General features: G+C 55.1%; 2 protein-coding genes across 6 annotated transcripts in view; both read right to left on the bottom strand.

Moving 5' to 3' along the window:
- Positions 1 to 5246, bottom strand: part of Adgre1 (adhesion G protein-coupled receptor E1) — a 40409-nt gene extending 35163 nt beyond the window's left edge. Inside the window, 2 exon segments of the mRNA XM_078034764.1 lie at positions 381 to 449; positions 5116 to 5246. Coding sequence (XP_077890890.1) covers positions 381 to 449; positions 5116 to 5146 — 100 coding nt within the window. The 5' untranslated portion in view covers positions 5147 to 5246.
- Positions 5247 to 23598: 18352 nt separating this feature from the next.
- Vav1 (vav guanine nucleotide exchange factor 1) overlaps positions 23599 to 26054 on the bottom strand; it is a 48244-nt gene continuing 45788 nt past the window's right edge. For all 5 annotated transcript variants that reach the window (XM_078034733.1, XM_078034728.1, XM_078034748.1 and 2 more), the window contains exon 27: positions 23599 to 23904. In XM_078034733.1, the coding sequence (XP_077890859.1) occupies positions 23851 to 23904 (54 nt within the window). In that variant the 3' untranslated portion in view covers positions 23599 to 23850. The remainder of the gene's footprint in view (positions 23905 to 26054) is intronic.

The raw sequence follows: 26054 nt of genomic DNA, 5'->3' as shown, positions 1-26054 counted from the left end.
CAAAGAACTGCGGCGAAAAAGAAAAAGAAGTCATCAGTCCTATTAATATTTCAAGAGCCAGGACTGGAGGACTGAGAGTTTTCAGGACGCTGTGGTCTAGGAAGTACCTACGGGAGGAGCAGCTTCACGCCCCCCACCCTCGGGATAGGAAACTCATTACCTGTGCTGAGACACTGAGAGGTAATGTGACTTTCCTGAGGTCACACAGCAATTTCAGGACACAAAAGAAAGAACCTGGGGCCCATATCTGGATATCTGCATATTAGCCCTCCTTAGGCCCCTGATTCACTTCCAAAAAGGGTCCAGATGAGGCTCAGCCCCTGGGGACAAAAAGATCTCTCCAGTCACATGGGCCTGCCGGTTCCCTCCAGCCAACGTACCACTTTTCTGCTCCAGTGTGGTCTTTTGCTCCACTGTGGTCATGTCCCAGCCGTGGGTGACACAGTGCCCTGTGGAGAGGGGAAAGAAAAGCACCATGAACCCCCAAACCTGCAGAGCTGCCCCAGGGCTGGACTCACAGAAGCAGGGTCAGCCAACAGATGGGAGCCCGGCTGAGGCCAGGCACCCTCCACGCCCCTCAGGGCGCCTCTCCTGACAGCGCCTGGCCTCTGCCTTCTTGTTAGGGTTTTCTCAGCCTTATCTGGCTTTAATTGGCACCCGGTAGAGCACGCATCTGTGGGCCGCTGCATGCGTGTGATGCCCGTGCACATCGTGTAGTGATCAATCGGGGCCTCTGCCGAGACATTTCAAATGCTCTTCTTTAGTCGTTTTGAAATACACAAAGTAACACAATAGGCCGACATTTGGTTATTGGTGGATCCTGGGGATCTGCCTCTACCAGGGAGCTTTGTACCGTCACGTGTCCTGGTGACGGGACTTGCTGTCCTTTCGCTCCTGGTCACAGCGCTCCCTGAAGCATTGCTGGAGGGTGTGGTGAAGAATCCCCTCGGCCTTCGCTTGTTGGAGGGATTTATTTCTCTTTCACTTCTGCTTTGCTGAGCTGGGTTCTCTGAGCTGATGGCTTTTTCCTTTCAGAGATTAGAATATCCTCCCTGCTCCCCCAGCCTAAAGCACTTCTGCCGAGCCATCTGCTGAGGGTCCAACAGGGATTCTCTGGCAGAAGACTTCAGGCTTCCCTCGTCTGCCTTTAGAACTCTCTCCGGCTTTGACTGTTGCCTCGGGAAAGACCTCTGTAGGCTGAGTCCGTCTGGGGACCCTTGAGCTCCGTAGACCTGCATGTCCATACATTTCCCAAGAACTGGGACTTTTCAGCTGTTATTTCTTTAAATGCATTTTCCGTGGCTTTTCCCACCATTTTTCCTTCTGAGCTCCCCAAATACCAATGTCCGTTCCCATGATGATGTCCCATAAGCTGCATAGCATTTTTTTGGTGGTGGTGGTGATGGGGCGGGGGGTCTGACAGGTTCAAAAGACCTGTCTTCGAGTTCAGAAATGTTTTTCTTGCTTGCACACTGGACCAGCCAAGGTGGGACCCCCTCCCCAGCTCAGCTGCACCATCTCCACAAACACCCACCACCGTCGCCGTCTGTCCCTGCTGGCGACCTAACGCTGGGTTCACAAAATCTGACTCTTCCAATAACTCAAGAAAACGACAGAGAAAGCGCCCAACCACACAGAATGACCTTCTCAATAATCCACGACCTTAAGGGCCCTTGGAAAGAGAGAGAGCCACCGGGGTTCCTTCTTCTTATGTAGGGGACACACGAGGGGAGGTTCCAAGGAACATTCCATCCCCAAAAGGGCAAAGGGGTTGGATTGCAAAGGAACAGGTGAGTGTAGCTCAACCCCTCTGGGTGCTGCCTGCTCCTAGGGCCACACCTTGCTTCCCGAGCGAGGGAAGAGCCCGAGTCATGGCACTACTGGGCCAGACCACAGTGCCTTCCATCCCCGGGGTGCACCAGGACTTAGAGGTGCGTGCATCTGGAGGTGCCCCACACTCCATCTTGGCCTCTGAGAGCCACTGACACTGACCACAGCTGAAGAACCTAGTGGACACTATACCACTTCACCCACCCAGACCCAAAGCCAAAGAACGCTCCCCAGCCGACACCCTAGGACCCTCTAAAGGGGAAAGTCCATTAGCCTGACCTTAGTCCACAGCAGGAGAAGGAGGACTGCTTCATGAGGTGCACAGACATCAACCAAGGGACACAGGAAACATGAAAGAGGGTGGAATCCCGACACCTCCCGAGGAGCACAGCGTTCCTAAGTAGCAGACCCCAAAGAAAGGCCTGAAAATCAGTTCAAAACAGCAATCTCCAGGAACTGAGGGAGACGCAGATTTTTTTCCTATCTTCACTTCTTTTTAATTATAAAGGTAGTCCAGCAGGTTTTCAGAGACTTACATAAAACATTCACTCCCAGAAGGGGTGATGTCAGCCAGGTGTGGTGGGGACACCTATCATCCCAGAGACCTGGGAGGCTGAGGCCGAAGGATCACAAGCTTGAGGCCAGTCTCAGCAACTTAGTGAGGCCTCAGGCAGCTTAGCAAGACCCTGTCTCAAAATCTCAAAACAAAAGAAGAGCTGGGGATGTGGCTCCGTGGCTCAATCCCCAGTACCAAACTAAGAGGAGGTAATACCTCCTCCATGAAGGATCAAAGTCATTTCTCAAGAACATATTTTTTAAAAAAACCTTACTCTTTCATGTTTAGATACAAATATACATGTAGACAAACAGAGACCACATATAGTCTATCTGTGCTATTAAATTTTCCTGGGAGGATAGCATAATTAATTTTAAAAGGCATTCAGAAGGCAATGTGGCTATGCAGCACCTAGATAGTGCACCACCACCATCTTCATCACCAACACCATTATATCCATCACCAACACCATCTCCATCACCACCATCTCCAGCACCAACAACATCTCCATCACCAATACCATCTCCATCACCAACACCATCTCCATCACCAACACCACCATCTCCATCACCAACACCATCTCCATCACCAACACCATCTCCATCACCAACACCATCTCCATCACCAACACCATCTCCATCACCAACACCACCATCTCCAGCACCACCATCTCCATCACCAACACCACCATCTCCATCACCAACACCACCATCTCCATCACCAACACCATCTCCATCACCAACACCATCTCCATCACCAACACCATCTCCATCACCAACACCACCATCTCCAGCACCAACAACATCTCCATCACCAACACCACCATCTCCATCACCAACATCTCCAGCACCAACACCATCTCCAGCACCAACACCATCTCCTTCACCAACACCATCTTCATCACCAACACCATCTCCATCACCAACACCATCTCCATCACCAACACCACCATCTCCAGCACCAACAACATCTCTATCACCAATACCATCTCCATCACTAATACCATCTCCATCATCAATACCATCTCTATCACCAAACACCACCATCTCCATCACCAACACCACCATCTCCATTACCAATATCATCTCTATCATCAATACCATCTCCATCATCAATACCATCTCCATCACCATCACCATCTCCATCACCAACACCATCTCCATCACCAACACCATCTCCATCACCAACACCATCTCTAACTCCACTACTATCTTCATCATCATCACCACCATCTCCATCACCATCACCATCTCCAACTCATGACCATCCCATCACGACACCATCATCATCATCACTGCCACCATCTCCATCACCAACACCATGATCTCTATCACCACCACCACCGTCTCCATCCTCAATACCAGCTCCATCACCAAGACCACCATCTCCACCACCACAACCATCCCCACCACCATCTGCACCACCACTGACATTTTCATCATTATCACCACCACCATCGTCATCGTTGCCATCATCAGCTTCACGAGCATTACCATCACCACCATCATCAACATCAAAATGTCATGATGCTGGGTCTGTACTAGTGAACTTCAGAATAAGGGGTGCTGATGGCAGATACCGGTCCCGACTCCCCAGACTGACAGCGCTGCTTTCCCACATTTGAGTTCTGCAAGCCACTTGCTCCTTCTGAAGAAGCCATCCAGTTGACAAGCCCCACCGTCCCCAACTCCCAACATTCCCGTCCACTGTCCTAATGCAAATTCTCTTGCTGGTTAATCATCTTGGAGGCAACAGAGCATAGTGTTTAGACCTCAGACACTGGCGGCCAAGGGCTTGGGTTTTAGATTTGGGTCCCCGAAGGCTGTGTGGCCTTGGGAAGGTCATTTAATCTGTCCCTGCCTCAGTTTCCTCCTCTATAAACCAGGAGAACAGATCCACTGGGCACCAGCAGAGGACATCCACTCTGCTGTTCCGAAAAGGTCCCCCATTCTTCAATGTGAACCCATGGAAAAATCTGGCAAGTCATACAAAGAGAAACAGCCACAGCGAAGATGAGCAAGAGCAAGACAGACTGACGCCTGAAGGCAGAGAAGCAAGAGCCAGGACGGGAGGGGAGTGGTGTCACGTTTCCTGCCTCAGCACAAATGTCAGTCCTGGGAAAGGTCCTTCCTGAATGCCTCAAAGTCCCATTCTTGTGACAGCTCCTCTCCTGGAGCTTACCACTACCTGGAATGCTTTCACTCACAGACTCTTGGTGGCAAATGTGGCTCCAGATGGCCTGCCCTGGCGTCCTCGCAAGCCCCTGTCTTGGGCAGGTTATCCCCACTCCTTCGACCCAGTTCCCCACTTTGTAACGGGGCAGGGGGTGGGGGCTGACAGGGTGGCCCAACAACATGGGGGGTCTTGTGGAGACTGTGTCCTGTGTTTGTCGAACCTGGAATCCCTGCTGTCACTATCGGTGACTCTTCTGTCCCCTCCCACACGCTGTGCTTCAGATGTGGGAGCACAGGTCTGCTGCTGCGTGCCTGATGCCCACAGCAGCCCCGGGCTGTAGAGTAGTTGCTCGGGAAACTCATGTCACCCAAGCAACCCTGAGGACGGAACCCCCTGGGTCCGGGCATTTTTGTCAAAGGTCCCCAGCGAAGGTGTTTGCAGCATTCCATCCTGGAATCGCCTTGCTCTGCCGGGCCCACCGGGGCCCTCCCGTTTCCCGGCGACCATTCCCAGCCCCACCTCCACCAGCTCTCCCCCAGGGATCCCACACTCACCCCAGAAGAGGAGCACCCCGACTCTCCACATGGTGCTGCTGCTCTGCCCGTCGAGGAGGGAGCCCTTGGTTAAAGCTCTTCTGGGGGAAACGAGAAGGGCAGGCCCTGGTTGCCCAACCCTGCCCCAGCGTCACGGCCTTTCTGCTGAGTTGCTGCCAGCAAGAGGCTGATTTCCCCTTGAACTCAGGAGGATGTGCCCCCCCCCCGCTTTCTCCTTTGTCTCTCCCTCCCCCACTTCCTCTCCTTCCCTTTTCCTTTCTCTTTCTTCCCATCAATATCTCTCTCCCCTCCCTCACGGCACCCAGGACAGAAGCACCCACCCCCTGCCCCGAGGAAGCAAACCCCCAGCCTTGGCCACAACGCAGTCCTGGAATCAGGCCCACGGGTCCCTTGGAGGCACCGGGCATCACGTCCACCTGGTACAGCAGGGATTCCCCTCCCCACAGGGGACCGAGGCTGCAGAGGAGACGTGACCTCCACGGCCACCCAGACCAAGGTTTGAACCCAGGACCCGCGGACTCCAGAGTCTAGAGCTTTGGCCATTTCTTCTTTTGTCCGCTCCCCAGGCCCTGGTCACCGTGTAGTGACAGCCCCACACAACTCCCAGTCCCCAAGCCCAACGCACGGGCCATCTTGTAAATAGGGGGCTGGTTGTATATGGTCAGGGACCCCAGATTCAGGCCTTGAGAAAGGGGTTATAGAGAAAGCAGAGAGGAGACCCCCAAAATGCCAACTGGAGAGCCGGGAGTGAGACAAGAGGGAAAAGAGGGGGTGTGTCATCAGCCGTGTCACCGCCACCCAGCCACCCCGCCGGGCTTCGAGAGGCAGCACCAACCACGGTGCCCTCACGGGGGCGGCTGGGTGTGGCCCAGTGGTAAAGCACTGGCCTGGCATGCAAGGGCCCTGGGTGTGGCCCCCAGCACGCAAAGGAGAGACAGAGAGAGAGAGAGAGAGAGAGAAGAAGAAGAAGAAGCTGGGGGCACATACCGCCTGCCCTGGGCTGAGGCTGGCTCCCAGCAGGCAGCAGCTCATGCCACCTGGCCCCGGGGCAGCCATCAGGCTAGAAATGACACGCTGTGACTGTGAGATGTCCCGTGAGAGGGGACTGAGCTCTCCAGGGTCCTGGGGGGCTCGCATCTGCTGCGAGCTACAGAAGAGGTGGGAGACCACGAAGAGCGCTGGGGAAGGAGACCCTGCTGGCTTCGTGTGCCGCCTCTTGCCCTGGGCACGGCAGTGATGTCAAAGCCACCCCTGTCTGTGCTCCAAGGGACCTGTCTGTCAGGCTGCAGCAAGAGCCAGCATCAAAATCCAGACAACTCCACCCAGGAGGAGACAAAGCGCTGCGTCGTGGTTTGCAGACACTCTGGAGGATGAACTCAACGCCGGATCCACCCAGCAAAGTGCTGAACTCGTGGCCTGGCGGGCGGCCGTAGAGCACACTCAATAATCAGTGTGGCACTGTCCGAGGGCAGGCACGGGGCTCCCACTCCCGACACCTGGGAGAGGCAGGTTTGTTCTCCACACTCGCTGGAGAGGAGCCAGAGGTGGGGAATCCAGTCTGACCCAGGCTGGGATAAGGGCAGGACCTCCCAAAGGAGCTCATGTCTAAGCTGAGGCCTGAGGAAAGTACAGAAGTCAATCGAGCTCAGCAGGAAAGATGATGCAGGGAGAAATACAAATGCACAAGAGCCACCGTGAAGGGAAGCTACCCCCTGAGAGGGGACTATGCACAGAGCTCCAGGGGTCCTTCTGTGCCACAAGAACTGCAGCGGTTAATTAAAGAGATAGTGGGCATGGGGCAATGGGGGCTAAACAAGACAGACAGACACACACAGGGACAAAGGCCGGGGCAGGTGGTGGCCAAGACCCGTGGGGCTTTTCTGACTCCGAGCTAGCTCAGCCAGTTTATCATACAGGTTCATCATCAGAAGGGTCACTGTGGGAAAGCTTCAGCAAAGCAGGAGATCTGAAGGACGCAGGATGGTGAGACACTAGGGTCATCTTCTTTGGCTCAGAATTCACCATCCCTGGGAGAAGATGCTGAACTCCAGGCCCCGACTGGTCGAACCACACCTTCCCAGGTCGCCACCCCTGGTCAGTGTTACCATAGCAACCGGGGCATCTTGACCTGCACCTTTGCACAGGCAGCTCCCAGCGCAACCGCAGCCAGAGAGGCCACAGTTTAGATCACCACTCTCCACACTTCTGCTTCCTCTGGGCAGACCGCCTGCTCTGGATCAGCGGGTCCTCAGCCCTGGTCTATCTGGAATTTTCCCTTCCTTGAACGGAGATGAGAGATCTCTTTGTTGTTATTTCTTTTTTAACTGCCAATAAAAATGGTATGTATTCGTGGTGAGCGACAGAGTGCTCCTAAATGTGCGTGCGTTTTGGAGTAGCTGCATTGAGCTAAGCGACGTGTCCACGGACTCTCTTGCATGCTATTTGTGGGGCTGAGCAGTCTTCGAGTGCACAACACATGGCTATCAAGTGCAGTCACCCTGTTGAACAACAGACCCGGGAGCTCATCCCTCCTGTCTAACTCAGCTCCTGCTGGCTTTGACCAACGTCACCCTGACGTCTGCTCCCCCGGCCCCGTGTCTTTTTAAGATGCTTCTGATGGTCTGAGGCTGAGCAAAGGGGAAGGTCCCAATGTGCACATAGTCACAAGGAGACTAAAGAAGAAGAGTCCCCCAGATAAGCATCATCTCAGCAGAAGCCACAGATGCATGCGGCTGCTCCCCCCACCTCCCCTCTCCCGCCATTATCAACCCCACTGGCTCCTCTTTGGAGAGTCTGCCAGGCACCGTGTGTGCTTCCTCCTACAGTCTGCTTAAATGTCTCCAGGAGTGCGGGCCTCAAGGCAGATAGATCAATGTGATGGTTTTAAACATGTCCACTTATTACCTCTCCTTTCAAGCATTTGAACCGATTCTTTCCTCAAGCTGACTCACCTCTAATGAACAGGAAAAGGAAGATGTGACACTGTGTGGCCACTGAGCCTAGGTGAAATCGGCCATGTGGCTTCCTCCTTGCGCCCTCCTTCCAGGAGGGAAAGCCAGGGCCATGTTGTAAGAACCGTCGAGCAGAGCTGTGGAGGGACCCAGGGGTCTTACTTCATTTTGTGTTGCTATAACAACTAGCTGAGACTGGAGACTTTATCAAGAAATGAGGTTCAGCTGGCTCACAGTTCTGAGGTCCAAGAGCTAGATCTGCTCAGTGAGGGCCTCGTGCTGGACACCATCACGGTGGTGGAAATGTGGGCAGAAGAGGTCAGGTGGCAAGATGGAGAGCAAGAAGCGGAGAAGGGCCAGGCTCGCTCTTTTTATAAAAAACTGTTCTCACGAGGACTGACTCAGTCCTGTAGGTCCTGCATTAATCCCGTCTGAGGTGCAGCTCCCAAGACCTAATCACCTTCCACACGCCCAACTGAGACAGGAGAGAAGGGCCCAGTGCCCGGCAAGAGGTGCTTCTCCTCCTCCATCCCTGACAGCTCTGGCTGCTCCCAATGCCCCTGGGGGGCGGGGGTGTGTGGCTCAGGGACGACGTTGTGCTTTGGCTGCGGTAGCTTTGGCTCCATCCCAGGTGACTCTGCCCCACAGGCTTTCTGCACGACTCTCCCCTCTGCAGCCGCTCCAGCTGTCCCCAGTCCCGTTCACGAGGGCACCTCCCCTGCCCACTGCGGCTGGGACAGGCAGGCGCCACTCGGCAGAAAGGCCGCGGGAGTCTGTGATGTGCCCAGGCCACCCCTCCTCGCCACAGAGCCAGCTGCCTTCTCAGTCACGCTGGGTCCGCCTGGGACCCCACCCATGGGCTGCCGCAAAAGCCAAGGGTCCTTGTTCAGATGAGTTTCACGGCCCACGCGGGACTCCTGCCCAAGCACAGCAGGCGGACCTGGCCGTCCTGGGGGCTGGCGGGGCCAAGGCCACCGACCTGCCGAGAGCCCGCAGAGCTGGTACTGCCGCGGGGGGGGGGGGGGGCTGCAGCAGCGGGGATCCACGCAGAGCACGCAGGGCTCCCCAGTCCCTGCTCGGAAGCGCTCCAGAGAGCCGAGGGCCACTGGCATTCCGGGCTCTGGGCTGCTGTCACTAAGGCAGGTGCACTGGGCCTGTTCGTAATTTCTATCCCAATTAAAAAACAAAAAAAAACCTCAGCCGATTGGTCACACCACCTCCACGTTGGCCCAAGGGACCAAGCCTCCAACACGTGCACCTTTGGAGGAGACGCTCAGACCACACCCATGTGAGGAGGAACAGAGGCCTCCAACCAAGAGCCACGATGGGCAGCTGGACCCCCGTGTCCGAGAGCCCCTGGGCCTCTGTTGTAGACTGCTAAGTCTGGGGGCAAGAGCTGGCTGACATCCCTACCCGAGGTTTCTCCTTGTAGAATAAGGATGACATTGTGTCTGCTTCACAGGGTGAGGCTGGGGGCAAGGCAGTCGTGAACCCCTGGTGGTCACAGATTGGGTGCTGTGTCATGGTGGTCATTACTGTCGTGCTTGTTAGACAGAACCATTGTGCCAAGTGGTCACTGCTCTTCGTGGAAGCAATCCTGCCAAAAACTGAATTGCAGAAGTCAGCAAAGTCCATATCACACAGGACCTTGTAACACGGCCCCGAGGCTTTCGATTTCATCTTCAGGACAACAGAAAGGGGCTGAGTTAGGGAGTCGCAGGCTCAGGCTGGTATCTGATGACTCTGGTGTCATGTAGGGTGGACACGGGACAGGATGGGATAATGACTGGGGAGACAGGACGGAAGGAGGAGTGTAGGGGGTGGAAACCACGGGATGGGAGGGTTGCCTGGATTCAGGGCGGAGACTCTGAGACAGAGGAGGAATTGAAATGAAAAGGTGAACAAAGAACAGCAAGGTTTTCTAGCCAGTGCCAGCAGCTCTGGAGGGAGGCTGAGGCAGGAGGATCCCAAGTTCAAAGCCAGCCTCAGAAACTTACGGAGACCCTAAGTCACTCAGCGAGACCATGTCTCTAAATAAAATATAAAACAGGCTGGGGATGTGGTTCCATTGTTAAGGGCCCCTGGGTTCAAGTACTTAAAAAAAAATAGCAGTTTTTGTAATCAATCCCACATTCCTTCTGGGGATGGAGATGGGATGGAACCATGGATGAGCTTCCTACAGTGGCTGTAATGAATTGCCCCAAACTGGGCGATGTAAGGAAGTATAAATGTATCATTTTGCTGATCTGGAAGTCAGAGACCTAAGTGAGTCCCATAGAGCTGAAATCAAGGTGTCCACAGGCTGCGTCCCCCGGAAGCCGTCTGGGAGGATCCATTCCTGTCTTTTCTAGTTCTTGAGGACTCCTTGGCTCACAGCTCCCCCAGAACCAGCAGAGCCTCTTCCAACCCCTCCCGCCCCCAACTCTCCTGCCTCCTTCTAATAAAACCTTGTGATGACATTGAACCCCCATATGATCCAGGGTGATGTCCCCGTCTCAAGATCTGCAATGAGTCCAGCCTCCAACGTCCCTCTTGCCGTGGAAAGGAACATACCCTCAGGTTCTGGGGACCAGGTGTGGAGGGGGAGGGGCAGGGGGTTCTCGGATGCTGAATAACGGAGGACAGGAAACTCCAGAGAACTTTCAAACCCAAAAGAGGTCAGAAAGGCCATGAAGCCCGTTCGGCAGCCCTGCTGGAGGGATCAGAGCCGAGAAGGGGAAGGACCGCAGGACGGGGAAGAGGAACGGAGCAGGCAGAACCTAACCCCGCAACTTTCTCCGGGAAGGGAGAGCATAGGACACTGGGGGCTGAGATGTCACTCTGTGCCACGCCGACTCCGGGAAGGGTCAGGGAACTCGGGGCCTCGCCACGCCCCTCCTGTACTCTACACTCTCCCAGGACTTCCGTGACCTCCAGGACGGGGGGCCACCTCATGAAGGTGGCCACAGGCCCTCCCTGGGCTCACGGGTTTCCCACCTTCCCTCGCTGCCCCCTCCCCTTAACGTAGCCATCCCCAGGCAGCTCAGGGTGTCCCTCTGGTGCACCGTCTCCGGCCGCTGTGAGGGGCCTGCTGTAGCCCACGGCTCCCCCTTGTCCAGGGCTGACCTCAGCTCAGCAGCTGCCCACACCCTCAGCCCAGCTCACGGCCGACAGCGGGTGACCACGGAGGTGCCCAGGCCAGCCCCTCGCCCCCAAGGTGCCATCCGTGTCCCTGTGGAGTCAGGGTGGGTCAAGGCTCCCGCCGAGAGCAGCTCCTCCCCCAGCTCTGTCCTCGTCCTGCGCTGGCCTGTCCCTGCTCCTCTCCTGCCCAGGCCTCCCCCAGTGGCCCCCGTGGGAAGACCCTGAGAGCAGGAGGCACGTGGTCCCACCCCTGGGCCCCCCTGTGTGAGTCCCACCCCCACAGGAAGCCCTGCTGGACCCAGCGCGGCCCGAGGGTCCCCTGCCCCTCCCGTCCCAGAGCGCCAGTCACTTGTGCCTTCCACGAGTCCGTATCCCCCCAAGACTGCAGCTTCCTCGGGGCGTTGGAGAACGTCCTCCACTTCCTCTCCTGGAAGATGAGAGTCTGAGGAGAAGACAGCAAGCAGTGGGGGGCTCTCCCGACCCCATGCCGGCCCCCAGCCACCCGGAGGAAACCAGGACTGGGAGCCGGGGGGAGAGGAGCCGCAGCTGACGGGGAGGGACCAAGGTCGCCAGAGGGAAGTGGCCCGGGGGGACAAAGCCACAGTCTCCCGAAGGGCTCACGGTGTCGGTGGCTCCTAGGCCTCTCGGAAGGCGTCAGGTGTCGGTCACAGGCCCCAGGGACACTTGGGTTCAGCGACTCTGGGAACCCGGCTGCCAACCTGCCCACAGCTGTGAGTTGCTGCGGCAAAAGGGGCCACACAGCTGTGGACAGCAGGGCGGCGGGAGGGAGCCAGGAGCGTCCAGGGCCCTCTCCCGGCAGAGCTCACGGGGCACAGCCAGTGCCCAGGACTCAGGAAAGGGGCAGGAGCTCAGCAGAGGCTCGGTGCTCCAGGCTCTGCCCAGAAGGAAGCCGGTGTTAGCCCCAGCTGCCTGGTTCTCACAAACGGCACCGTCACCGGGAGCATCCTCGGGAGTTGCTGGTGCCAGCCACCCCAAACCCAAACTCCCAGGTGCCACCAGGAGCCCGCTGTGGCGTGACACTCGATCCAGGTGGAGCATGACCAATCAGAACAGGCACCCGCTGTGGTGCTGAGGGCATCAACCCCTGAGTGGCAGGATTGTGCGAGGTCGTGGGACAAAGGTCGGACATGGGGTGGACTTGACTCCGACCAGCTTCCATCTAGAGCAGGTGTTCAGCCTGTGCTTTTAAGGCCTTCAACTGATCAGGCGAGGCTCGCCCACACTATGGAAGATCATCTACTTAAACTGACTATAAATGCTTCTCACGTGTTAAAAATGCGTTAGCCGGGGCTGGGGTTGTAGCTTAGTGGTAGAGCGCTTGCCTTGCATGCGTAAGGCCCTGGGTTCAATCCTCAGCACCACATAAAAATAAATCAATTGATTAATTAAAGATATTGTGTTCATCTACAACTAAATAAAAAAATATTTTTTAAAAAATATGAGTTAGCTGGGTGTGGCGGCGCACACCTATAGTCCCAGCCACTCAGGAAGCCTCGCTGGACCCACTGTGGCCTGAGGACAGGGGGTCACATGAACCCAGGGGTTCAAGACCAGGGTGAACAACAGGGAGACGCCCCATCTCAAACGTAAATTAACAAATCCCTCACTGCAGTTAGCAACCTGACACATGGACCATGGCAGCCTCGGTTCGTGAGAGTCCAGGAAATGCACCCCGTGGGCGGTTGAGGGGAGCAGGTCTGATGGCCTGGGCTGGGCAGGGAGGAGGGGGATCACGAGGGGACCCAGAGACCCGGGGACCAAGAGGCGTTTTGTGTTTTGTTGTAGCCGTGGTTGTCAAGAGTCGTCAACACCGATACTGCAAGAGATGCGTTTCATCACGCACGAGCCGCTCCGTGACAACGAACAAGGTCAGCTCCAAAACCAAGAGCGCCCGCTCTTCTGCCAAATCGTGTTAGTGCGCATTCTGCTTTAAACGGCTGAGCGTGGCATTGGGCATGTGTTGGAAAGGGCCGGATCAGGTCGGGTTTTTTTTATTTTTAATTGACACCGACTATGGGTACCTATTTGTGGGGTCGGGATATGGTAAATAATTCAACAGGCACCAAACCCTTTGTGTTTCTCCAGTGAAATGTGGCCTCTTAAGCTTGTTTCCAAATGAAGTCGGTCTCATTGCACAAGGGTAAATAATATTAAGAAGCTCAGCAATAATGTAACCATGGACTTCCTTAAAAACTCAATTAAAAAAAAAAAAAAAAACTTGTGCAATTTCAGTTTCCTAACTGCATCCCGATTGATTAGAAATGGGTCTGGGGAATCCTGCGGCATTGCGGGTCTGAGCCTGGCCACCCCTCAGGCCTCCCCAGGATGCTGCCGGGTGCTCCGCCCGCCTGTCCCACTGCGCAAGTTTCTGCCAAGACCTCTGCCAGCTCCAAGCTGCAGCGAGAGGAACTGCTCCCTTCCACCCACCTCGGCCGCCACCAGAAGCCAGAAGAGGACGTGGAAGTAGAGAGGGCGAGGGAGAAAGTGGAAAATCATCATCTCGGCTCCCGACAGTGGGGTCCCTGACCCCAGGGGTCAGCGGATGACGGATGGAGAGAGAGAAGTAGATGGACAGGGACTGGAGGTGTGAGCCTCAAGGTCTTTCACATTTGAGGCAGACTTTGATGGTGTCATTAACGTGACTAGGGGGACTGCCTGGTCTTTGGACACCAGTTCTATCTTTTCCACATTCAGATGCAGGGTACCAGGCCTGGGGAAGGGGGCGGACACGATGACACACCCCTGGGAGGAAAGCCACCCAGATGAACTGCTGGAGGCTGGAGAGTGGGGAGAGGCCCAGGGGAGGCGCCCACCCCGCTGGACTCTCACCTCCAGGTTCTCACAGTGATCATCAGAGGAAATGGCCTCCTGCTTCTGGCAGAGGAGAAGGAAAGGAATCCTTTAGAACACGTCACGGCACTCTGCGCTTCTTTCTGACTGACGGAGAATTAATTGCACGTATTGATGGCACATGGCGTGATCCTTTGATAGATGTTCAGGGTGTGCCATGATGGGGTCAGGGTGTTTGACACTTCTGTCTCCTGAAACCCTTGTCATTTCCGCGTGTTGGGGAACTGCTCATCGTTAGGAACAAGGACACTCCCATGACTAAGGCAGGAGGCAGGAAGTGAACCAGGGGTCAGCAGGCTGCCCTTCATTCAGTGTTTGGTGGCAGAGTCAATTAGCGGAACCCGGCGGCGGCAGGCTGAAGCAAGGGCCTGGTCTATAAAGGCTTCATTTAGGGTCAGACAGGTAGGGCAATTCCTGGGGTCCTTTATATTGGGGTCCTGCTGACCCATTAGGGTGGGACAGGAATGTGAATGGGGAATTCCCTGGGGCTTCTGGTATTGGGGTCAGGTGACCCATTAGGGTGGGAGTCAGGTGCCAGTCCGGTGGAGTCCCTTTTGTGTCCCTCTCTCTGGCTGAGGCCTGGGATGGAAATGGCAAAGGTTCGGGGGAAATGTCCTTGGACTTATCGTCCGTATCCCTCACAAACCCCTCTCTTCTAGTTCTGTGAACTATTTTATAAATGGCCGTAGACTCCAGTGACATTGCTGGGCTGTAGGATCCCAAAGCCAGTTCCTCCCACCCAGCTCTTTTGGTACCAGCCACCCAGCCTCTCTCTCCCTCTCCCTCCCCTGTCCAGCCTCCCCTGACCACCGCTCTCCTGCTCCTCCTGTGAGATTGAGCTTTTAGCTTTCCTCCTCGGTCCCAGCATTGGCTTCTCAAGACCCGCCTCTGGAGGGCCTCGGGTCCATCAGAGCCTCACCTGCTGGACTGGAGCCCGCCTGATCCGGGGAAGGGAAGGCCAGCTCTGGGCGGCTCCACCTTCCGCACAGAGAAGGACAGGCCAGCTCCAGCCCACGCCCGCTGCCTTCTCCCGCCTGGAGGGAGAGGGAGAAGTGACGTCCACAGCAGGCCGCAGGCTCACTGGAGAAGCTTCCTGGCCCCACAGACCTCACCGCCACATCAGGAAGGCCGAAGGCCGGCTGAGAGAATGCCCCTGACCTAAGAGAATCCAGTCTGACTGCCAAGAATTACAAGGCATACTAAAAGACAAAACCACACCCAGTTCAAAAACAGAGAACCAGCCTCAGACTGAAGAACAGGGACAGTAAGTCCAAGGACACTTTCCCTAAGCTTTTGTCATTTAATATCCCAGGCCTCAGCCAGAAGAAAGATCACAAAAGAAACCTGTACCTGACTGGCACTGGACCCCCATCCTAATGGGTCACCTGAGGCCAATACAATAAGCCCCAGGAAATTCCCTATTCACATTCCTGTCCCACTCTAATGAATCAGTAGACCCCAATACCATGGCAGTTGCCCTCCTGTCTGACCCTAAATGAAGCCTACATAATCCAGATCCTTGCGTCAGCCTGCAGTCATTTTCTGCCCAGTAAATGAATGAAGGACGGCCTGCTGATCCGAGGTTTGCTTCCCATCTCCCACCTTCGTCACGTGTGCATGGTTTGTCCTAACAAGAACCAGACACGGCAACTTCCAGTACCTCGGGACGTGATTCTATTTGGAGACAGGGTCTTTAAAGGGATGATTCTTAGGATGGACTATCATCTACTTGACTAGTACCACAAGTAGAGGAGATTTGGACATGGACACCTACATGGGGGAGAAGACCATCTAAAACCCAAAGAGAAAGGTCCAGAAGAAATCCATCATGTTGGTCTCAGTCTTCCAGCCTCCAGAACCATGACAAGATACATCTTTGTGATTCAAGCGGCACAGACTGAGGTGCTGAATGCCTGCACAGCGCCTCTCCATGTGGCTTGGGCTTCCTCACAGTATGGCATCCCAAAGTATCAGTCTTCTTCCAAAGAGACTTGAGGATGCCAGCGGGGGGCAAGAAGCCCGTGGGTTGTTCCCTCCTCTGACAGTTCAAGCCTGGAACTTACCCCAAACTCTGTCAATCAAGCAAGCCATAAAGACCAGTCAAAACTCAAAGGTGGGGGAATGAGTCTCAACCTCCTAGAAAGAAGAGTCGGAAAGAAAATTCAACCATCTTTAATAAATCACAGACCCAGACTTACCAAGCTCCTTCCCTCCCCACATCCTCTTCTCCTGCTGCTCCCTCTGCCTGAAACACATTGTTCTCCTGTGGTTCATTTCTAGGATTCACCTGGATATGAGCTCAAATACCAGAAAAGCCCTCTCTGGTCAGCTGACCCACAATAGCCACTCAACACCACCAAGTCACCCTCTAGACTGCATTTTTAAAATATGGATTCAGCAATCTCTCACACACATGGGGGAATATTCCAAGACTCCCAGTGGTATCCAAAACCTTGGAAAACATTGAACTCTGTTGGACTCTGCTTTTCCCATAGGTGCAAACTCTGATGAAGATTAACTTGTGAATGAGATGAAGTAAGAGATTAGTAACCATAGCTAATAATAAAATACAACTGTCACATATATAGTGTAATAAAGTTATATGAATATGATCTCTCTCTCTCTCTCTCTCTCTCTCTCTCTCTCTCTCTCTCTCTCTCTTTCAAAATATTGCATACATGTTTTTGGATCACAGCTGACCACAATTAGAACTTCAGAAAGTAGAACTACCGGCAAAGGAGGGCAATCGTATACACACAATAAAATGCCATTCAGCCTCTTCAAAAATAAAGTCTTGGTCATGCATGTCTGTAATCCCAGCTGCTCAGGAGGCTGAGGCAGGAGGATCGAGAGTTCAAAGCCAGCCTCAGCAAAAAAAGTGAGGTGCTAAGCAACTCGGTGAGTCTCTGTCTCTAAATAAAATACAAAATAGGGCAGGGGATGTGGCTCCAGTGCCCCGGAGTTCAAACCCTGGTACACAAAAACTTCGAAAAAAAAAAAGTCTTATCACCATGACCAAGTGATGAGTTTGAAGGATGTTGTGAAGCAAGCCCAGTCACAGAATGGACAGCACCACAGGATCTCGCTCCCCTCTGGACTCTAGAGCCACTAAGCTCAGGACCAGAAAGTGAGGCCAGTACACATCCAGTTCAGAGGCAATCTTGGGGGGACTCTTTCCCATCTGTGTCGGCTGACCCCCAGAGGCGGGACCGTGGATAAAGAGGGCTCACTGTGTATGCATTTTTGCTTGTCAATTTTGAAACATGGACAATTAGACGGACACCTCCTGGTCTGTGTTAGGGTAGCTGGTGCAAATGTCCAGGAGAGACCCAGCTCTGAGTCCAGCAAAGGTTTATTGACAGAGAATATCCGCCAGGCTGCCCTTCTGCCAGGTGCAGCAGCCTGGGGGGGGGGGGGACACAACACTTCTTAACTACAGAGTCAAGTGCAATGGAGTACTTGAAAAATAACCTGTCTGGTCCTGTGGTTGCTACCCAATGTCTTTGCTGTGGTTTCGGTAGTCAGGGACTTTTTCAGGATGGGCCTAACGGGAAGGTGGGGTGGTGCCGATTTTCAAAAAGGAGTTACTTTGGCCTGGGGACCTCACATTCTGTTACTGTTTCATTTCTCTCCGTGGAGCTTGTCTCTAAGTGAACTCCCCCTGGGGCCACGTCCTTGCCCAGCGGCCTCCTCTGCCCCTGGCTGCTCCTTGTGGCCACGGTGTCCTGGGTCCCAGGAAAATGCAAATTCCAGATGCTGTCGGCGGGAGGCTGATGCCACGTGGCTCGGCCGCTAGAGGGCAGCACACACCTTCAGATGGGCTCCGCGGAAAAGCTCTCCCAGACCGCGGTCCAGGGAGACCCCCCGTGCGGGACCGCTGGGGACAGGCTTCAGGGGGATGCAGGGTCCCGCGAAATGCGACTGGTCCTTACATGAAAATCCGCCCCGAGCCTGACTTCATGGCCTGGCAGTCCACACTAGGGAGTCATTCCTCTGGATAAAAGCCGTTCTTTTCTTTAAAAACAGTAACAACAAAAAATTGTCCAAGGAAGAAGACCCGTCAGGCCACAGCGAAGGGCCCTGGGTAGAGCCCCCTCCAACCTCACCGCCTCCTCGGCTTTCCTAACCACAGGAGGGGACCTCGGCGTGGTGCCTCTGGGAGGACCTTCCCCCTGGCTTGCAATTGGACGGTGGGATTATGCTGGTGGGGTGCAGGGCCGGAAGAATCCGGATCCCTTTCTGGGGACCGGTTTGGCTCAGAAGGACAGGCCAGTGAAGAAGCACAGGTACGTGCGCGCGCGCGCACACACACCCCTTCCCCTCCCCTCCCGCGGGTCCCCTTCGGTGCCAAGGTTAGGGCACTACTGCTGCTGACCAGCAGGGGGCACGCGTGCTTTACCTGGGCTGTCGGTGGTGAGGACGCCTGCCCTGGGTCTGGGCGACAGCGAGGGTCCGGTCTGATCCAGGGGGCATCTGTCCGCCTGCACCTGAGCACGGCCCGCGCCCCATCCCACCTGTCTTCTCAGTGTCCTGTGCCCAGGGCAGGGTGCAGGAGTGGGTCTGTGTGTCTCTGTCGGGGACCTGCTGTGAGCGCAAGTGACATGGTTTAGCGGGTCTGGTCCCGCGGTGTCTCCGTGTCCGCAGAAGCAGCAGCGTTAGTGCGTGTGTGCGCGTGTGCGGCGGCCCTTGAACACCGAGTGCCGTTTTGCGTCTGTGCGTGTTTCAAAGCCCGTTTGGGATGCTTTGGTGGAGGAGGGAGGGAAGCCGGGTCTGGGGCCTGTTGGGAGGGGGCGGTACTGTCCTGCGTGTCTATTTCTGTCTGCTGTCTGTCCGCTCTACGTGGGCAGCTATTTTCGCCCCTCTGGGTCTCCGCCCACCTGTGCCTCTGACTGCAGGTGTGTGGGTGGGGGAACCCAGGCCTGTGAGTCTATTAGCCATATGCGCCTGTTTGCATGTATCTTTGGGGCTGTTTTTTAATATCATTATCTTATTTTTTTAATTTTTTATGACCATCTGTGTGTCTGTTTGTGGCCAGTTGTGTTTTTATGGAGGGTCTTGGTGCACTCTGTGCGTGTGATGGGTTGGATTCCATCCCCCCTCGTTCACATGTTGAAATCCTAACCTGCAGGACCTGGGAATGTGACCTGCTTTGGAAATCGGGTTTTTGCAGATGTGGATAGTTAGGGCTCTGCAGATGAGACCACCTTGGATTTTAGGAAGGCTCCAAATCCAATGACAGGTGTCTTTCTAAGAGAAGGGAAAGGGAGCCTGTGGCACAGAGGCCACTCGAGGCAGAGGTGGGCCTGGAGCCATGCACCTATAGGCAAGGAACATGGCGGACCGCTGGTCACCCCTGGTCACCCCTGGAATCCCGCAGAGGCAAGGCGGGAGCTTGACCCACCAGCCCCTTGATCTTGGACATGGGCAATGAACTTCTGCTGTTGGAGTCACACAGTCGTGGTACTGTGTGACGGCAGCCCTGGAGAACTGGGGCTGCGCGTGTGTGTGTGTGTGCGTGTGTGTGTGCACATGTAACGCCGTGTGTGGGTGGGTGTGAGCACGTGTGTATGTGGATGTACGCCCGTGTGTGGGTGGGTGTGAGCACTTGTGTATGTGGGTGTGTGTGCCCATGTGTGGGTGGGTGTGAGCACATGTGTCTGTGCGGTATCCTCAGGCAGCACCAGGGACTTCCAGGCTGGGGTCTTCCGAGGCTGCAGTGTGGTCTTTGGACCTCTCCATGTGGCATAGCAAGGTCAGTTTCCACCAAGCCGATTCCCAGACACCAGCCGGCCTGCAGGGCTGACCAAAGACCCTCATCACCTCTGCCATGTCCCTCTGGGAGGTGTCACCAGGAAGCCGGTTACCCCTCTCCTCCTGCTCCTCGGGGGACACACAAGAGAGGGCCGTGTGGGGTCTTGCTGGGGATCAGTCCAAATCGCAAGAACGTCTCCGGCTCCTCCCCCTTCCTTGCCCTCCAAGCCAGAGGAGCCTTTGCAGTTCCCAGGACCTGCCAGGATCGCCCTCATCTGCACCCTCCCCTGTAAGATCCCTCCCCCAGGTTCCCCCAGGCAAATGTCTCCCTCTTCCTTCCTTCAGGTGCCACCTGAAATGCTTCCTCCCCCAGGCAGCCTTCCCTGGCCATCCTCTCCCGCCCAGTGCTGGGGGGCGGGGTGCATCTGCTCCCAGGGCCTCCCTGCTGCCTCCCCTGGCCGAGCGCCGCTCCCCATGGGCTCCCATGCACTGTGCAGCCAGCTCTGTGACTGGCAGGCAGCTGGTGTGGGTTTCCTAGAGCCGCACAGACCAACCGAGGGACAGACATGCATTGACCCGCGGTTCTGGAGGCTGGAAGTCCCCGGTGAAGGTGTGGCAGGGCTGGCTCCTCCTGAGGCCACTCTGCTTGTCTTGCAGATGCTGCTTGTCCCTGTGTCCTCATTCAGGCTGGATTGTGGCCCACCCTGCCGCCTCATTTTCCCTTAAAGACCTCTTTAAAGACCTTTCCTCCAAGTGCAGTCATGTTCCCAGGTGGTGCTGGGGGTCAGGACTCCGATGTGTACTTTTGCAAGGACACAATTCAGCCCAGAGCAGTGGGTGTCAGCGTTAACTGCCAATGCACACAAACCCAGGGAGCATCCGTATTCCTGGATGCCTGGCAGACCGTTACTGTTCCAAGAATTCTCTGCCCCTCCCCATGTGAGGAGTCCCCGCCGGTGTCCTGTTGCCACACCTCTTGGCCAGGTGACTTGCTCTGGTCAATGAGAGGGGGAGGAACTGGAGCCTCCGCCCTCCAGCTGAGCGTTAGGACCTCTGGGCAGCCGGGCATCGCTGCTCCTGTGAGCCTGGCAGAGCCGCAGCTCGGTTGTCTCAAACAGTTCCAGTTTTTCAGCATCTCCTCTTTCCAGAAACTTCACTTCAGAGTTGAAGCCAACGCGTGAAGGAGTTGTGTGTAAGGTGCTGAGAGGAAACCTGGCGCACGCCTATAATCCCAGTGGCTGCGGAGGCTGAAGCAGGAGGCTCTCGAGTTCAAAGCCAGCCTCAGCAAAAGTGAGGCACTTAGCCACTCAGTGAGACCCTGTCTCTAAATAAAATACAGAATAGGGCTGGGGATGTGGCTCCGTGGCTGAGGGCCTGAGTTCATTCCCTGGTGCTTCCCCCCCACCACCACCAAAAGAAAGGTGCTGAGATGTGGCGTCATTTGTTACTGCAGCAAAACATAGCCCAAGGTGACCACTATAAGCTTCTGCTGAGCCGAGGCTTAAAGGCCCAGCCCAAGACCAGGGTGAGCGCTCAGTGCCTGGCTGGGGCCAAGGTTCAGCCTGGGGCTAAAGGACACAGCACCCAGGAACTCCAAGAACAAGTCCAGGACCTCAGCATCACCAACAGCCCACTGCCCCGTCCTCCCTCTCATGGGAGAGCCAGGGGAAGGGCAGAAGCCCCCCTCATGGTGGCCCCGTTGCTTCCCCAGCCCCTTCCCAGCTTCATGGCCCCTCACACAAGAGAACTCGTGACACCAGGCTCCTGTAGTGTAGCCTGCACCTGGCCAGGTGTGCACAGGTGCTGTGTGGACACTGGCTTCCCTGCAATTGTGGAGAGAAGCCAGACTATGCCAGGCTCTCCCCAGTCACCAGAGTGACGGTTCCCAGGGTGGCCTTGCACATAGGCACCTCTGCGCTCTGTGCCCTTGGAAAGGTGATTCCATCTCTTCCTGGCTCAGGAGTGCCGCCAGGCTCAGAATGTGACAGCTCATTTTACAGGGGCAGAGGTGGCCCTAGAACTCCCTGGGGTCTTGGTTACTGTGACCTGAAAGTGGCTGCAAGATCAAAGAGGACAGTGTGCCCACCGTGCTGTCATGGAACCAGGTCAGGTGACACAGACAGGTGACACGGGGGGGGGGGGCTGCCTCCCGTATTAATGGGCCATATTTGGAATTATTTACTATTTTTCTCCAAATCCACTCACAGTCCGTGGTCCCCCAGCCCTGGCTGCCCTGGTCAGTCCTTCTCTTCTGCTCGGTCAGGGTTATTCCAGAAGCCTGAAGGAGATTTACCCCCCCAAAAAAAAGCAACTTTCTGGATCTTGAACTTCAAGTTTATTTTGAGATTCTGAATCTTGACTCGATGAGCATAAAAAATTTAAACCCTGAAGGACTTCACTGAAAATCCAGCATAGGGATAATGATGGCCGGGAGCGGGGGGGAGGGCACCGGAGCCCATCAGCAGGTCGGGTTTCAGTTCTGCAGAGCAAGTCGCCTTGCCACTGACCCTGCCCGTACACGGAACGCATCTGAGCCGAGCTCTTACAAATGGAGGGATGGTAAATTGCATGTTGTGTGTATGTCCCTGCAGTTTTAAAAGTCAAGCCTATTAAATTTTTAGAAAAAAAAGAAGTCTGATCGTAAATAATGGATGTGCAAGAACATCCATCAGTTCACATTTTTGCAACAAAAGTAAACAGGCCTATTCAATGTGGAGGAGGACGGTTGAAAGGGAGAGAATAGAGTCATACTCGGGTGGTCTGGAGATGGATCCCTACACCTTACTAGCCCACCCACAACCCAGAGAGCTTCAAGGCAATATAAGAAAACAGGGTTCCTTATGCCTCCCGGAGTCCGGGTGCAGCAAGTTCCACCAAGTTCTCCCCCACGTTGCATATGGCGGCTGCACTGAATGGAAGCAGGGGGTGCGCAGGCAGAGCCGGGGTCCTAACTGGAGTGCAGCAGATCTCTTCATTGCAACAACCCACCACCCACCAAAACCTCCCGTATCCCTAGAGACTGATGTTTTCCAGAGCTCCTGGAATTCTCTGGCCACCAGAGCAGCCTGAAGCCATGTGGATGGAGTGGGTGGATCAGTACCTCAGCTTCCTCACTCTTAAACTCCAACCCCATCTCCCATCAGGAACAGGTCCAGTGGCCCTGGGATGTGCCCTATCTTGGTTCCGTCCCTTTCCCATCTTTATTCTTTACTCCTTCCCAGCTCCTTCCTGGGATCGTCTGCCAGATAAAACTGTGTGCCCTCAAATCCTTATCTTGGGGTCTGCCTCTGGAAGGGGGCACCCTAAGGCAGTCACCATGGAACTATCATCCAAACCAGGAAAAGTAAAAGCATCGTGATTCATAACTGCACCAGGGTCCCGGCCCCCAGGAAAACCAGGCTGTACCACCGTCCCAACCCCACGTGAAAGGAAAACGACCAGGTGTCTTGCGTGGGCCGAGAGAGGTGTGGAAGATGTCCGGCAGGTGACAGGGGACAGAAGAAAGCCAGCAGTGTCCCCAGCATCCCAGGGCCAAACCCTGGGAATGTAAACATGATCTGACGGAGAACGGACATTTCTCCTGCTCAGCAAAGTTAGAAGGTGGGGGAGGGAGAACACAGTCGTTAAGTCCTTGTGTAGAAAAAGCGCGTGAATGGTACATCCTGTGATCCCGACTCCAGGTAACAGGAACCGTCTCCCCCTTCAAGTCTGTTGAGAGGGAGGGTGGAGGCGGACTGGGGCACGCGCTCCCTCCCATCTCCCCGTCCAGCCCCGCGGCACACACCAGCTCTGCATTTATCATTTTATTAAAAGCAGTTGCCTCGAGCCCCGCCTTTCAGGAGGGACCCAAGAGGCAGTCGGCGAGTTATAAATTAACCATAGCAGGGCACCATCCCGGGAGTCCTGCCAACTGGATGCTGGCCCTGGACAGTCCATCTAGACTCTCCGCCCACTGGGACCTGTCACAGCCCGTGGTCCTGCTTCCGGCTCATCCTAGGCTCAGAGCCTGGAGTGTCCCCCTCTCTCTGCCAGTGCACCGGGCTCAGCAGTATTCAGAGTAATCTTCCTCTACATAGTTGGAAGGGAACCAGCCGACCTGGAAAGAGACGAGGAATCCGTCAGAGCAGCCTCTGCATTCTCCGCCTGCCCCTCACCACACTAGGCAGGCTCCCTCCTGCCTCAGGACCATGGCACCTGCTCTTACTTCTACCCCAGAAAATACATCATCCAAATATACACAGGGGTGACCCCCCCCTTACCTTCTAGAAGTCCCTGCTCATGCCACCCTATCAGTAAAGCCTTCTTCCTGCTCACCCTATTCAAATGTGAAATCTCTACAGCCCCCCAGTTCTCTCTTCCCCTGCTTTCCCGTCGCCCACTCACTTATCACCTTCCAACTGATTACATATTTTACTTATTTATGGGCTTGCTCCTGACCCCACTCTCCCAGTACACAAGCTCTACCAGGGCAGGGGATTGTGTCTGAATCCCAAGAATCTGTAATGGCTCCTGGCACACAATTCATATTTGTTAAATATTTGTTGGATGGATGGACGGTGGAAGCATGGGGTGGGTGGATAAATGCTTGGGTAGAGATGGATGAATGGATGTGTGCAGATGCGTGGATGTGTGGAGATGGATGGATGGGTGCTAAATGGGTGGGTAAATGGATGGATGAATGGATGGGTGGATTGGTGCATGGATGGATGGATGGATGATGTTAAATGGGTGGGTAAATGGATGGGTGGATGGATGGGTGGATGGATGGATGGATGGATGGGTGGATGGATGGGTGGGTGGATGGATGGGTGGATGGGTGGATGGGTGGATGGGTGGATGGATGAATGGATGGATGGATGGGTGGATGGATGGGTGGGTGGATGGATGGGTAGATGGGTGGATGGGTAGATGGGTAGATGGATGGATGGGTGGATGGATGGGTGGATGGATGGATGGGTGGATGGATGGATGGATGGATGGATGGATGGATGGATGGGTGGATGGATGGGTAGATGGGTGGGTGGATGGATGGATGGATGGATGGATGGGTGGGTGGGTGGATGGATGGGTGGATGGGTAGATGGATGGATGGGTGGATGGGTAGATGGGTGGATGGGTAGATGGGTGGATGGATGGGTGGATGGATGGATGGGTGGGTGGATGAATGGATGGACAGAGGCATAAATAGAAATGGATGGATGCATAAAAAGATGGAGGTTCACAGGTGAATCCTGTACATCCTAGACCTTCCTAAACACTCTGACAGGCTCTTCCAAATCCCATTTCCTCCACTGCTCCCTGTTCATTCTCCGACGTTCTTAACCAATCTGTTCTATTGAGCAACTATCCAATCAGCTCTTTTCCTCATGTGTGTTTCCCGGGCAGCGCATAAGTTCCCTATCCCTGTCCTCATCCAGCAAACACTTCTGAGGAACTTTTCAAACAAGGAAGAACGCTGGGGCCCCGGGATCCATCAGTGAATGAAACCGGAAGGTTCTGTGCTTATGTGGAACAAAGACTAGAGTTTGGCAGAAGCAGGCTGGATTGAAGGGCCTTGAGGTCCACCCTACTCCTGATGGTCTGGATTCAAGCAGGCAAGAGCCCAGGGACCACCGTGCCTCTTCATGCCTCCTGTACTGAACACTAGCGTGTGCTAGCTAGGCACTGCTCCAGGCACCTGTGATACTGCACTGAACAGGACAGACGCGATCCTTCCCTTCGCGTCTCCCGCGTGCGACTCACTCTCTCACCCCAGGGCCTTTGCATGTGCTGTTCCTTTGCCTGCGACACTCTGTGCAACCTCACTGGTGACCTTTTCACTTAGCTGCCTTCATTTATTCCTCACCACTCAGCCTCTGAGAGGCCACCTGATTTGCAGGACAGGGTTCTCTCTGGATTTGTGTCCCAACCTGTGTGGCCTCATCTCAAACCCAAACACTCGGTGGTCACTGCTTGGTCACAGGCCCATAAGTTTAGGTTGTAACCTCCCTCTAGACTGGGTTTCATGGGGACAGTGGTTTTACCACGCTTGTTTTTTGTCTCCTTAGCACCCAGCAGAATGCCAGGCACATAGTAGGTGCTCAGTCAGTAAATGTAGCTTGCATAAATGAATTGAATCTGTGTCCCTTCCAGCCAGGAAAGACCTCCATGTGATCCTCAGCCCACGTCCTCCTCTCCTCAGCTCCAATGCCATGCCCTGGGGCCAGGTCACCCCCACAGCCAGGTCACCCCCTCCCCCGTTACCCA

This window comes from Ictidomys tridecemlineatus, chromosome 2 (genome assembly GCF_052094955.1).
Source record: "Ictidomys tridecemlineatus isolate mIctTri1 chromosome 2, mIctTri1.hap1, whole genome shotgun sequence".
NCBI classification, from domain to species: domain Eukaryota; kingdom Metazoa; phylum Chordata; class Mammalia; order Rodentia; family Sciuridae; genus Ictidomys; species Ictidomys tridecemlineatus.
The sequence above is the reverse complement of the archived record's forward strand: the minus strand, read 5'-3'. Positions and strand labels throughout refer to the sequence as shown.